The sequence below is a fragment of the Lampris incognitus genome, chromosome 11, assembly GCF_029633865.1.
Source record: "Lampris incognitus isolate fLamInc1 chromosome 11, fLamInc1.hap2, whole genome shotgun sequence".
In the NCBI taxonomy this organism is placed as follows: Eukaryota; Metazoa; Chordata; class Actinopteri; order Lampriformes; family Lampridae; genus Lampris; species Lampris incognitus.
Genome location: NC_079221.1, coordinates 20,984,354 through 20,999,777, shown reverse-complemented (window position 1 = coordinate 20,999,777; position 15,424 = coordinate 20,984,354). Strand labels below are relative to the sequence as shown.

General features: G+C 42.3%; 1 protein-coding gene across 1 annotated transcript in view; it reads right to left on the bottom strand.

Annotated features, from left to right (window-relative positions):
- Window positions 1-1,827, bottom strand: part of obsl1b (obscurin like cytoskeletal adaptor 1b) — a 51,275-nt gene extending 49,448 nt beyond the window's left edge. The window contains exon 1 of the mRNA XM_056288868.1: window positions 813-1,827. Within this exon, the coding sequence (XP_056144843.1) occupies window positions 813-1,827 (1,015 nt within the window). The remainder of the gene's footprint in view (window positions 1-812) is intronic.
- Window positions 1,828-15,424: the final 13,597 nt, after the last annotated feature.

The window sequence follows — 15,424 nt, the reverse complement described above, 5'->3', positions numbered from 1 at the left end:
TTGAACAAAAATGCGATTGAAAACTCAAAATTGATAATTCATATCACCTTTGAAACTGTGGCTACACTCTACTTCCAGCTGCAGGTAATTGATATTGTTTTGTAATGATATGTTGTTGTTTTTCTTCTTTCTCTTACTGATACAATACTTGATATCGGTACCATATCTTTTCACTTCCCTGTGCCGTGTGGGAAATCTGACCCCATCCCCACAGATTTCAATCACATGGACGACCCCAGACCTTTCACAAGCTAAATGACATTGCAGACATCGGTCCTGCAATTGGAATCTTCTTCATGTTAATGAACTTAGCCCAGTCAGATAGTTGGATATTCTCTAGAGTCAAATTTCAAACAATTAACACATATCATTAATACTCCAGTGGACCGGTCATTGAATTGAGTTGCCAAATAATGTGGTTACTGAATACGCTTGCAACAAATTGCCGTTTTAATGTACTCTTTTGACAATACCGCTAATTAAAATTAATGTATGAAAGGCTTTTTCTAGGCCAACGCTTTGAGATCTCTTTTAGCATTTGTAAGGTGAAAAATCCATTATTATATGATGAAGGGGGTGGATTTTTTTCCTGTGATTGTAGAAGTTATTGATGAATGGGAAACATTCAGTCTGCTAACAAATATTAGCAAGTTGATAGTAATAATTTGTTGGTTTGTGTTTTAGACATTGAATTGTCAATGGCAAAGTAACTGTGTGGAAAACAAAAATTGTTTATCGTGCAGAAAAAAAATCTTGTTGTATAAAGAAAGAAGCTCAAAACGCTAGTGTCAGAGGAGATCATATTGACTTACCCTTTACAGACAAGTGTACAGCACTGAGGGTTTGTCCTGCAGTATTGGACGCAGCACAAACATAAACCCCATTGTCTTTCTGCTTACAGTACAGTACTTTTAGAGTGAAGTATCCCTCCCTGTCCTCATACAACAAATAACGCCTCCCAGAAAGTATCAGCCTGCCATCTTTCCTCCAGATTATTTCGGGTTTGGGTTTCCCAGTCACAAAGCAGCGGAATTTCGCATGCTTGCCCTCTGTCACTGCAAACATTTTCACTTTGGTAGACTTGGTCATGGTGTCTTCTTTGAGCCGATTTGACACCTGCCTGCCACTCCTCTGTTTGCCCGGATGAGCTTTCCAGTGGCCATTTGTGTAACCATTACGGTTTCCGTCGTCCTCATGTCCTGGGCCTGCATCAACTAGCAACACAGCTCCTGCCAACCCCTCCCCAAACTCATTCCTGGCTTTGCATGTGTATACCCCACCATCTGGTGCGCGAGTCTTGAAGATCTTAAGCTGGAACCATCCGCCATCCTGGTAGCCCACACTAAAATGTGTGCTCTCAAAAATTTCATTGAGTTTCCTACCATCTTTTTCCCAGACAACCTCTGGCCGAGGGTTTCCCCACAGTTTACATGAAAAGACAGCATCTTCCCCACGACCGACACGAGTGGAGAGGGGTTTGATGAGGAATCGGGGCTTATTTTCCTCACGTAGCTCCATCTCCTGCGCCTCCCCTTCCACCTTCAGTGTGGCCGCTGCGTAGGTTTCCCCAATACTGTTCTTTGCTTTACATATGTACTGACCACTATCTTCTGCGGTTACAGCTGAAATGATGAGGTTGTAAACGTTTCCATCCTCGAAGACTCTATATCGTCCCTGTGGGTCAATCTTCTCATTATTTCTCTCCCAGATAACTGCAGGCCTTGGATCACCGCTAATCTGACACTTTAGGACTCCGTCAGTGCCACTTTGTACCACCACTGGCCGCGGGTAGGCCAGGAAACGGGGCGCACCACCAAACACATCCATGTTTATTTCTTTGGCAGCCTCACTTCAGTTTGATTGAGCTAGGGGAGTTCAATCACTTGCTGGTGAATGCTGGAGCAGGACTGTTTGATTTCTGCACCACGCAAAGTTCTAAAAAAAGAAAATAATGGAAAAATAACATTAATATGAAGCAGCGTATGTATTAAACATGATATATTTTCCATCTGTCAATGGTGAGAGTTTTATTAGTGACAATAACATCCATATCATATAGTTAAGGATAATATTATGTTTAAGTGGGTAAAAACCCATGCATCGTTTAAACATCTCACCCATTGGCCGCATCCGATCCATGTGTTTTGAGTGTGAACGGATGGCATGATCATTGGTGCAAACTGAATTAGATCTGTCTGCATGAGAGAAGCACAGGCTAGCTTTGGGGCCTGAGCAGCCTGGTCCTATTGCAGCAGCAGCCACAACACATAGCCGGGCACAGCTGGTGCTGTATTTCAATGGGAAAGTGCTTAATATAGTACACCCTAAATAAAGACCTGCAATGGAGCGTGTGTCAGGTATCACAAAGAACGCCCTGAAACCCGCGTGCTCACACAAACACAGACCCAACTCACAGTATGCCCACCCAAGAGACCATGCAGTCAAAATATGCTAAGCCTCCATCACACCCTTTGTTGGAAGCATTAGAGAATTCTGTCTTCAAAATGTCACTGTTAAAATTCGTTTTCTCTGTCATATTCCCTGATAGACAGCTGTATGGTAGCCATCTCCCTGCAAAGGCAATGCATGTTTGTCTTCCATGGAGGGTGACGTTTTTCTCTCAATTAACGGTGTTCTCTTGATTTTGGCGCATCTCATTTTAGGGTTGGCTTCTCTGATTAGGGTACAGCAGCTTCAGTTTGCCTTGGTGGGCATTTATATCAGACTGTTGGAGTCTGTCAAAGTTTGTGTATTTTGGGACTGCTCATGCAGTGTGTATTTTGTCTACATGGATAATGTCTCAAGAAAGAACTAATCCTGACTCAGGTTCTTTTTCAGAACAGCATGACTCACGAGGTAGAGTGGGTCATCTAGTAATAGGAAGGTCGCTGGTTCGATCCCGGCTCTGCCAGAGAGCATGTCGAATTGTCCTTGAGCAAGACACTGAACCCCTAACTGCTCCTGATGAGCGGGTTGGCGTCTTGCATGGCAGCCTCCACCATCAGTGTATGAATGTGTGTGTGAATGTGAGGCATACATTGTAGAGCACTTTGAGTGGTAGGTAGACTTGAAAAGCACTATATAAATGCAGTCCATTTACCATTTATTATTTATTTATTTATTTTTCAGATTTATTTTTAGGCCATCTTTTTATATCAAGGTGGTCTAGTATATGCATGGCTTGTTATTGTTCTAAACACTCTCCCACTAGCATGTGTTGGTTCAATACGTCCACGCGCATAACATGGAGAACTGGGATCAAGTTTTTGGCATTCAACCGCATGTTTAACATTTTTTTCATTCTTGAGATGTCACATAAAACAAAGAATGGCCACAACATAATTTCTTTTCATCTTAGACCTACTGCACATGAACTGCACATAAATACTCTTTTTACATTAAATTAGGAAACACATTGGAAAATTAGAAAAAGTTATTTATATCAATGTGTAAGGCAATGTTTCAACATTTTATGTTCAATCTTGTTTTGTCTCTTGTACATTATAAATGTACTAGAAATTCTCACCTGCTTATTGATAAGTTCCACCGTCTCAACTGTGGTGCAATAAGAAGAATTTGAAAATAAATGTATATTTCTTAAGGCAGACATCAACTGCAATAACAGTCTTTCCTGGCCTTTTTAAAAAAAAAAAAACTCATTTTGTTTTTAGCAATTTAAAAATGTCACTGCAAATCATTTAGCTATATCCTTTCTGGGCTCTATGCTGATTGCAGCTTCAATATTCTCCCCAGAGGTTTAAAGAGAGGAGATTAACCCCTGTGTTTACTCGTCTGGTTTAATTGGAATGACCTTTGACCCTTGTGAAGCTGGGTGGCGTACCCCTTACATGACCTACCTCGCTTCAATTCCCAGGAACGATCGTCAACATACATTCCGCAATCTCTCTTCCGGCTAAGGAAGCAATGGCACTCGTCTCCAAAAGTCTGAGTAATGTCGACAGTCGATTCAGACGTCAAACAAATGCTTCTCTCACAGGTCCCAAGTGCATGGCCAGCTCATCCTTATAGTGCCGTCTCTGCTAACTGGTCTAGAAAATGTCACCGCAGTGTTCACCACGGCCTCACGTTTAGAAACTTCGGAGTGATTCCCCAATCTCTGTGGTGTTCAGTCCTTAGACACCCCAAGTGTCATTGTTCGTGGAAGACCGTTAAATGCTTTTGCAGCTGCTGCTGTCCCCTAAAAATACTAGCAGCCTCGATGACAGCAGTGAAGATAAGTCGGGCGCTTCCATTCACTTGCTAGCATGGGCTAAAGATAGCTTTAGATGACCAGTCCAGGGCAGACTGCTTAGTTTACTTGAGACCTTGCAATAAAAAGTTAAGGAGAAGGGCAGACCTCTGGTCTCTAAAAACCTTTAAAGCTCATCCTTGACAACCCCCCTTTGCATCACGTGATTCAAGCGACGCAATCATCTGAATGAGTGGGAACAAGCCATTAGATCGTGTGTAATCGATGATCAATGGCTAAGCATAGATCCAAAGGAACATCTTTGGAAAAGGGATGCTTCCAACAAGTGAGAACCACCAAAGCAAAGGAAGAGTGAGCTTGAATCAGCTCAGTTTGTATGAGTCTTTGCATAGATTGGAGCATTACTGCACCAAATTTATATGGGGAATGTTTATGACTGTTGGCACAACATGTGAAAGTGCGATATGAATCATAAACTGATTTTATTGCTTAAATTTCCGACATTACTCAGATTAATAGGGTTACCTTTAATTGATGGGAGTAACAATGACTATGGCTGAAACATCCAAACTTCAGCCTCCTTGATCAACAGTTCATCGTCGATAGGCCATTTTTCTACAGATTTTGTGTATTGCTCGAAAAGCAACATCTTCTTTCTCGTTGTTATCATTTTGGTCCTCACAACTTATCGGCTCAGCTTTACCTACGCTATAATTTTAAGTAATATTCTTTTATTATAATTGCCGAAACAAGTATAATATAAATTGAAGCCATGGGCGGTGACACACCAATGTAAGTGATATAAGAAAGGGTCTAATCATGAAAATAATGCTTATCTTATAATGTCTATGTAGAGTCATTTCAGTCATTCAGGTAGTAAAATATCCACACTGGACATATTTTATTATAGTCTTTTCTTATTAGTTACTCCTATAATGGTGATCACTTAAAGATTTTACCTTTTTTTTTTACATTTCACCTTTGTAAAACTGTTGAGCCATGTCCCTTATCATGAAGTGCTGAGATGATGAGGCAAAACTGAGACATGCTGATGCAATAGGACCGCCCGAAGAATACTGAAATTCTTTGGCTGCATTTAACACAAATATCCTGAATGCTTCATATAAACATCATTGTCATTATTTCGGTTCTGATACCAGTTATTATGAAGGCATTCTAAGTAATGACACTAAACTAATCCAAGTCCGGTACAATGTAGTTAAATGGGAAGGGCATGGCACTAATACTTGAGTTATATGTTTGATTCTCACTTGGACAATCCCATGCTAAAAAAAAAGAAAAGAAAAAAAAGAATACACAGCACTGTGAGGGATCTGCAAAATAATACATATTTTGTATACCCTCAGTGGCCATGATGGCCAGGTATGATTATATTGATAGTAGTTTGTTGATTTGGGTATTTGTAACAAATGCGTTGTGGCAGATTCTTAAAGTAATTTATTGAAGAAAATATTTGTGAAACTGCTGTGCTAATTATATACTTAATTTTCAAGTTAATAACTATTGCAGCTCCAATTCTGGGGTATATTTTTTTGCAGAAACTAAAATGAGCGCTCAAACTTCACAAATGTGCCATAATCAGGCTCCAAGTAGGCCTACTTGTAATACCAATGCTCATTCCAAAACTTCTTTGTAAGAACCTGTGGACAAATGTGACTTGGTGGTCTTGGTAGTATTTGGTGGTCTCATGTTGTATGAGAGGACTGGGTGCACGTGGGTCCGGGTTTTTCGGTGGGTGAGACTGTTGTGTGATCGTGAGACTCGGCTTGAGCGTGGCCACTTCAGCTGTTTAGTGGCTCATGTCTTGCAGCCTCGCACTCCCTCCTCTCTGATTTCAGCTGTTGGAAGTAATCTGATCAGATCTCTGGACCTGGCTGGTGGGTTATGAAATGCTTTGTGCGAGCCACTGGGTAAAAACTTGAAGGGGGGATTATCAGGCCTCTTTATGAAACTTTCACATACCCCGAACTGCTAAGAGGGATTCAGAGCACATATGACTCTATGCTGAACCACCAAGGTCAAATGATATTTTGAAACAAGTCTTGATGTTGTAGTTGTATAAAGTATGGGAGGATTGGATTTTACAGCATGTAAACACAGATTAAATAAGATAAATTGTGTACACTGAAAATGTTTACTTCGATGACTTTCAAACACTTCCCCATGGTCTTCTATATTTTCTGGTGCCTCTTTTAGTCAGAGCAGATTAGAAAAGAAAGAAGAAGAAAGCCGTTTTATCTGACATTGTATTGACAATGAATTTGTCATCTGCATTCAACCCATCCTATTGTATAGGAGCAGTGGGCACCTGCAGCACCCAGGGACCAACTCCAGTTCTTCTTTCCACTGCCTTGCTCAGGGGCACAGACAGGAGTATTAACCCTAACAGGCATGTCTTTTTGATGGTGGGAGGAAACCGGAGCACCCAGAAGAAACCCACGCAGACACGGGTAAAGCATGCAAACTCCACACAGAAAGGACCTGGGATGGCCTGGCGTTCGAACCCAGGACCTTCTTGCTGTGAGGTAACAGTGCTAACCACTGGGCCGCTGTGCTGCCCATATTACAGAGATGACAACACATTTCAATGCTCACCTAAAAATAGTATGTTATCCTGATTTTGATTTTGTACTTATCTGTTGTATTAACTTTTTATTGTCTACCCTGCTTTGTTTTGATTTTATGCTGTGTGATACAGTGCTGCTTGTTTTTACTGTGTTCTGTAAGGTGTCCTTGAGTGCTCTGAAAGGCGACCATGAATAGAATGTATTATTATTATTATCCTGGTGTAAACTGTACCCTAAACCTGTTTTTTTCAAGGACATGGTTCTTATCAAGCCCAGATATGACACTGGTAGTAAAGCCTACAGCACGGTGAGGGTTTTTCATCTATAATTTCTACCTTCAGCTTTCATGGACGGCATCTAGTACCTGTTCCTTTTACTGTTTGCTTTAATGTAACCCTAAGAAATACAACACTGAAGACCTTGACATTGTTCTGAATTTATATCTATTTTTTTTCCCTCATTTTCAGTTTCTTCAAAAGTGAAAAGTTAAAATGAGGAGGGATATCATCAGCATAACCTGATCTTTTGTTATATTTGCATTTAATCGTTTCGGCATCATGGTGTCGATTTTTCACAGAGCAGTATCAAATCTCAAAACAAGCCCCATTTCTGAAGAAGCTTTTTTATTTTAATTCTTTTATATCACTGTTAAAAAAAACTCAACTAACAAACTTTTTTTTTTTGAAAGCCAGACAAGTCAGTCACAATTTAGTCAGGGGTGTCACACCTAATAAATCATAAGACAAGAAAACGTTTTGAAGCTCTTGAATATAAGCAGTCCTGAATATAAACAGTACTAGAATAGGCAGAAGGACCCCCAACCCCAGGCTGCATCAAAGAAATAATGTAGTGTCACCGGTTAACATTGACGGTCAGAAAAAAAGCAAAGTAAGTTTTGATTGGGATACACGCCCAGTCTGTGGATGATGAGTAAATGTGAACCACATGTGCATTTCACCATGTATACACATGATATTACCTTACACTGATGTGCAAATCAAAAACCCATCAGAAAGAGTCAGAAAACCTTGGCACGTAACCCTATATGCATTTTCCCCTCGGTGTGTCTTCTGGCATGCATGACATGGGAGAAACTAGATTTAAACACAGTCAGTTTATTTCAGCGTTGGGCTTTAAATAATTTTGTCAGTATTTGTCACTTTTTCAAGTGCACATAATATCCTGACAGCGCATTCACATATTTTCCATTAATCATCTTCCCTTGAAGTAAAATACATCATGGAGTTGACATTTTGTAAAGATGCCCTTATTTTGAAGGGGTTCATTTCAGTCTCGGCAGTATGAAAGCACAGTTTCTTAGTCCAAAACCTGTTTGTACTAACAAGTCAACAACAAGTGTAAAAGCTTTCAGCATATACACTGACTGGAAAGACTATAATGATTAGCTTGCAAACTGGTTCATATGTTTCAAATATCATGTAAAGGCTACGAGACCAAACGGAAGCTTTATAATTTTGAATGTGTTAGGTCAGTTATGCAAACAGCTAAGAAAACAAGGCCACAAATAAAGATTTTACTGCATTATAAATGAACAATCTAAATAAAATTGTAACATATTCTGGGGAAGCATTATGTTTCTACAACACATTCTTTTAAATGAAAATTAATATAATGTTGGCCATGTAGTTTTTTTCTTGTATTGATGGTGATTTTGGAATCTCACTGTCTTCATCTGTCGCACACAGTCTGCAAGCCCTGTCTTCAGTGTGGCATGACAATCAGTGAAATCTGTGTCACAGATTCAGGAAAGAATTTATTAGAGATGTCTTCCCGGTCAAATGCCTTATCAAGTAATCCATGGGTCAGAGGGATATTTTAAGGTATGACAGCATCTACTGCATAAATGTCACACATCACGTCACATCTCACCAGGCACGGATAAACTGGCAGCTACAGTAGATATCTGAAGTTTATTTTACAGTTATTTTATGCTGGCTCTGATACATTTGCAGATTTATGGCCTCCCCTCTGCTTATACTGCATGTGTCATTTTACACTCCAACACAGTGCAGTTTCTTGCAAGTGGAAGTAATGCATTGATATTCATTCTTCTTTTCATTTGAAATAACCAAAAATCAGAAAGAGGTAACGTTTATGCTTGTAGCTAGTGGTATGCTCGTCAGAAAAAAGTGGCACTGGATGTTGACACTGGATGCCTCCACTTGTTGATATTGTGAATCTTTACATTATGACCACTTGGGGAGCTGTGGAGCCAAATAGAAGTGGATTAAATTGGGGTCGTGTATGTGCGTGCGTATGCGCGCGCGTTCACTTGCATGTGCGTATGTGATTGTGGGTGGGTGATAATGGTGGAGGGGTGCCCTTTGGCATGAATGTATAATTTGGGCATTTTGGACAGATGGTAATCATTTGCCTATATTCCTAGATAGTTTAACACATTTCCACGTGTTTTCGGTTTTCTCAATACTTGGCCAGTAAACACAAAAGTCAAACAAGCCAACTAATCTGTGATGTCAGCATTATTAGTTATATATATATATATATATATATATATATATATATATATATATATATATATATATATATTTAACAGCTCTGTTATGTCAGCATTAGCATTATATATATACTTTTGGGGGGGATTAACAACCCCACCCTTTCCCACTGCAACGTCACACAATATAGTAGCAAGTAACAGACAATTTTGTCTTTCTTTTTCTTGACAGTGGAATGCGAGGGGAATAGACATTCGCTGAGATGTAGACATGTCCGGACAGTGACCCTGCAGAGAGACAGCCTAGTGTGGCTGCACAATGCCAGACCACCAAACTTGGTGCTTTTTGTCAAACTCTCCTTAAGTCACCCCTGTTCGCTCCCAGACAGAAGCTTCAAGGGCAGAGTATAATGTGCATCAAGTGATCTCTACAGATGGCATATAGTCAAGAGGTCATGAGGGAAGTGTCAACATTGCCCACGTGCAAAGACAGAGTGTGTCTGTGTAAGAATTTACACAGTTTATAAATGGCACCGCACTGTAAACAGTGTTTATGAAGCCAGAAAGCCAAGACTCAAGTAAATGATGTCATACCTAAACTATACCCCAGACCTACTCCACTGACACAGGTTAAGGGGGCAGTGTTAATGCTTTGCTCCTCCTTTTGACACAAACGTGGATGCTTCCATAATGACTGAAATGTCACGTTTCTACGCTCTAGCCATATCTCTTTTATTTTAGTGATTGGGTGATGCAATGGTGGAAAAAAATTATTCCCGCAGTCCACATGTTCACTTTATAAGACTTAAAACTAAGTACCTGGTGTTTGATCGAAATGTAGGACATCTCAGTGGTAGAGGGTTGTTCTCAAGTGAAGAACGAGATTAGTTTACTACAAGTAGCTTTTAAAAAGAACAACAACATTATCCCCTGCTGGTCATTTGGTGTAAGTACAGCATGAAATAATGCAGGCCATCTCATGGCCGATGTAAGTACAATTTTGTTTATATAACACTTTTAAAATCACAGTTATTGATCTCTTTTTTCAATCAGTAGTGATGCAACTATTTTTTTCTCCTATTAATCATGACTGAGGTGAAAGACCATGAAACTGACATATCATTAACTCGAAGTCCAAATTTGAATTCTACCTGGGGGAAAAAAAAACAAAAAACTAACTGCATTCTAATACTGATGGCTTCACTGATTTAATAAGGCTGTGATGAAGGAGTTGTTCATTGCGCAGGATAGTAGCTTAGTCACTTGATAGGATGGTGGGGATCAGCCAATCAGCGACCTTGTTATTAGATCAGATGACGAAGGGAACTCATGAAGGCGCGATATAATGGGGTATCAAGTTGCCGTGAGGAGTTAAGAGAATTCGAGAAGGACTTTATAAATATTCTTTCAAGCCGGTTATGGAGCTCTTCCCATTCTAAAGTGTGTGTGCGTTCAGCAAATCAACACACACACACCAGTTGTTATCAATAAACATCTTTGAAGATAACATCCTTGGATTCTTGCCGATGCACCACAGTGGTCACACACTCCCAACCAGTTACAAATACAGTCTGAGCTAGCAGTCCTCCATTATATTTTGTCTTTCGAGCCGGATATAATGACTGATATGGAGAGTGGCGATATTTCCATATGATGGAAGTGAAGTCACTGGCTGATAGCCGCCCCGGGCATCAGATACATCCACTGGCCTGGGTTGCTGACTATGATGTCTCCCTGCCTGCCATCAAGAGACCTCCCCCTGCTGCGGCGCTCTCAGACCAGTGCCCCCAACAGATGCAGATACCACCTCTCACCACCCTGATCTTCGATCAGTGGAGTCCAGTGACTGGTGCCTGCCCAAAGTATCCCAGGGAGTCAGTGTACTTGGGATCCCAGCGCCAAAGCACCTAAGACCCCCTGTATATCTGATCAGCATCAGAGGCTTCACCTGTAATACTGGAAGCACTGCAACAGACCAGGGAAGACAATCAGAGGCTTCACCTCAGCATAATAAAGATGCAAAGGCAGCTTGATGCAAGCAGAGGGCCAAATTGATCACTTCCCCACCCACTCTATGGTGCACAGCCCACTCGTACAGCCTTCCGCATATGCTGCTGCTCTCAGCCTGCCATACACAGCACCACAGGCCATTGGTCACCATCAATTAGTGCCTGTGCATGTGGCCGTCAAAGAAGAAATGGAAGATGGGGACTGGCCACCTCCTTCCCCTCCAGTGGCAGAGGAGGACATGAAACCTCAGCCCTCCACTATCACACTGCCCACAGATCTAGTGGCGGAGCTGATTGCATGCCTCAAGAGGATGGGGATGCCTCCAGAGCAGCTGTTCAGCCATCTGACACCTGAATACTGTGATCCTTATGCCGAGTCGGTTGTATCAGGTCTTGTGGAGAGGTCACAGCATCTGATGGAGCCACCAGTCTGCACATATAGATCACCTTCTCCACCAGAGACATGAGGACTTCCACTCCAGCCAACAGACAGAGAGTGTATATCGGGGCCCTCAACCCACCATCCCAGACTTCAGCAGGGGGGATCTGTGTGAGTTTCCCGGGCTAAACATCTCCCTGGAGAACCTTCTCCCTAGGGATGCGACGGAGAGGTTTAAATATTAGATCCTGGTAGACCACCTGAAATTTGAAGACACACTGCTCATTGCAGACTCCTATACAAACTCCACCCCAGCCCTATACAGACACTATAGCCTCTTTAACAAAGCATTATGGGCAACCCCACCAGCTGGCTTTAAGATGCATTGCAGACCTAATGGAGGTGCTCGACATCCGTAGCCATGACACAGCTGCCTTTATAAGATTTGCCCTCAGAGTGAGAGCCTTGATGGGCACGTTTGACCATCTGGGCTGATGTCCAAGCTTCCACAAGACATGCGATCTGAGTTTATGAGATATTTACACCCCCTCCACATCCGTATGCCTACTCTGCTAGACTTTGCCGACTGGCTGGAGTTCGAGCTGAAGATTTAAGAATATGGTTATGAGGCTCGGCACGGAGGCAGCAAAGAGAGCACAGAGGCAAAGAGGGAAAGATGGAAGGACTCAAAGTCTGGTAGGCCAATCACAGTCCTCCATGGGGCTGAACAGACTTCAAGTAGTCCTGCCATCCCAGAGTCCTCATTCACTAAAGCCAGTCCACAAGGTAAGGTCGTCCTGTTGTGCCCATACTGCACCAATGAACAGCAGTACCTGAACCAGTGCACTAATTTCAGCTAGCTTACCACTGAGCAGTGGAGTGCATGGGTCAAGAGTAACAGACAGTGCTGGCGTTGTGGCCGCTCTCACCAGGCCACGCAGTGCAGACTGAAGGCCCTGTGTAAGAGATGTGACAGCGGACATCTGGAGGCTCTCCATGACCTCAACACTAAGCAAGCCCTAGAGAATGCCTCCTGCCTACTGGGTACCGCCAATGGAGTGCTATACCTAGATAGGAAGTCCAGCTGCAGTCAGGTGCTCTTGAAGGTGACCAAGGTTATGCTACATAATGGAGATCAGGCCATGGAGTCGTATGCCATACTAGACGACGGATCAGAGCAGACTATACTCCTTCAGGTTGCTGTGAAGGAGCTAAAACTTCAAGGGGAGCCAGAGCACCTTGCCTTGAGAACCGTGCACCAGGATCTCAGAGTTCTGCATGGTATGTCTGTCTCTTTTTCCATTTCTCCTGCCACTCATCCCCAAAGGACTTTCAAGATCCAGCGAGCCTTCACTGCCAATCAGCTGGGACTGGCAGAGCACTCACAACCCATCAAGATGCTCCAGCACAAATATATAAGCACATAAAGGGCCTCCCCCTGCAAACGCTGGATCGCATCTGTCCCATGGTCCTCATTGGGTTGGACTACCCTCATCTAATTACCCCCAGTAGAGCCAGTTCAGCTGAGACCCCCTGGAGGACCAGCTGCTGTGAAGACCAGGCTGGGCTGGACCATCCAGGGCCCTACCAGAGTTGTCTGCCAGCATCTCCAGCCACAGCAGTGTCTGCATATAGCCACACAGTCACCCTCTGATGAGCTCCTTCATCATGTGGAGAAGCTATGGCAACTGGACGTGTTGCCCTACAGGAGTGAAAAGATGGTGACTCAATCAAGGCAAGACCAAGAAGCAGTGCACCTGCTGGAAACCAGAACAGTGAGGGTGGACATTGACGGAATACATTGTTCTGCCACCCCCCTGCTACGCATGAAGAACATGCCCTGTCTCTATACCCCTGAGGACGCTGTAATGACAAGTCTGCAGAACACTGAAAGACACCTGATTAAAGACTCTGCACAAGCAACAGCCTATGGGGCAGAGGTCTTGAAACTGGAACATACTGGATATGTAAAGAAGATAACATAGGAGGAGCTGAGTAGGTCAACTGAGTCCTGGTTTATCCCCCACCACATGGTGAGTCGCAATGGGAAAAACAGAATCGTAATCAACTGCTCCTTCCCATACAAGGGCCATAACTTGAATGAGCTGTTACTACCAGGCCCCACTCTGACCTCCAGCCTGTAAGGTGTCCTGGTAGCGAATCTATGTATCCGTGCACGTCGACTGGTTAACGTAGTCGCCCATGGTGCGGGAGACCCAGGTTCACGTCCTGGCTGCGGCGGTTCCCAGGCTGCCCCCCGAATTCGCTACATTGGTACCAGAAGTGGGATGGTGAGACCGTGAGGCCATCGGAAGTGCGTGCGCCCAGAGGCGTGAGGGAGCTGATATGCTGTAGCGTGGGGACGCACTTCCCGAAGGAGGGGGTTAGTGTAACCTGCACGGATAAATAGACTCGCTAACGGGTTTGGACCCTTTAGTCGCCTGGTTAACGTAGTCACCCGTGGTGCGGGAGACCCAGGTTCGTATCCAGGCTGTGGCGGTTCCTGAGCTGCCCCCTGAATTCACTACAATATCGAAGTCAATTGCAATACTATATAAAGTCAAAGATCTCCTGCATCAACCAGCACTATACACCTTATACTCCTCCTTCATACTTCTATACATCACCTACTGTGTGGAAGTGTGGGGAACACATGCAAAACAAACACAGATCCAATCTTCATCCTTCTAAAAAGAGCCATAAGATTTGTAAACAAAACCACTGACAGAGAGCCTACAAACCCACTCTTTATCAAACTGAAAACACTAAAATTTAAGGATTTGGTTGACTTCAAAACAATTCAAATCATGTAAAAAATCAGCTGTTATCGAACAGTGTCCAGTGTCCAAAAGTGGTTCCAAATGATGGAAAGTAAACACGATCTCAGAGGAACATGTATATTAAGAAACAATTAGTGAGGACAAATGTAAAACTTCACTGTATAACCATCAAAGGAGTCAATCTATGGAACAACTGTGGAAAAGATGAAGATGTGTAAATCATAAGTAAGTTTAAACAACTCTTTAAAAATAACATATTGAACAGATATAGTAGGATGGATGAACAAAGAGGTGGACTGGAATAACATGATATGATACATGACGTGTAAGGTGCCTTGTTTGACTTGTGCTGTTTTGTTTATTTTGATTTCTATGCATTGGTCTTTCTTTACTTTTTTCACTTTTGTTTTGAAAGTTTTCTTTTGGTTTGATTTGATTGATAATGTATAAAAAAGGGGTAGGACTAGAACATTTCTTTACTTTATTCTACACTCTTTTCGAATATGGGCTAATTATTACTTGTGTTGTTACAGAGCATTTGCAAAATATGTTCGCTGTTATTTCCATTTTTTGGATTCCTGCCTATATATTTTATTTTGCTATTTTAATATGTTCGAAATAAAATCAATCATTCATTCAGTCAACCATTCATTTAATCATTAATTCATTCATCCCATATTTTTGAATGCAGAAATCTAAGTCGTTAAATTTGCTATGGTCTCCATCACTCATCAACCCCTGCTGATGTTTGCCAGTCATGTAATGGTTCAGGAGAGCCAAAATATTATGGCTCCTCAAATCTCCAATTACATGTTGTGTGATAATAAATCTTCTGTTATGTTGGCTATTGTGAACATCAAGGCATTCAGTGCTATATTCTTATCCAGTGAGTGAGCCTTCAATGCAAAGTCTCAAAGGGTTGCATGAAGAGATGAAGAAATGTGTTATCCTGGTGGCTCAGTAGAGGAAAATGCAAACCATTTTC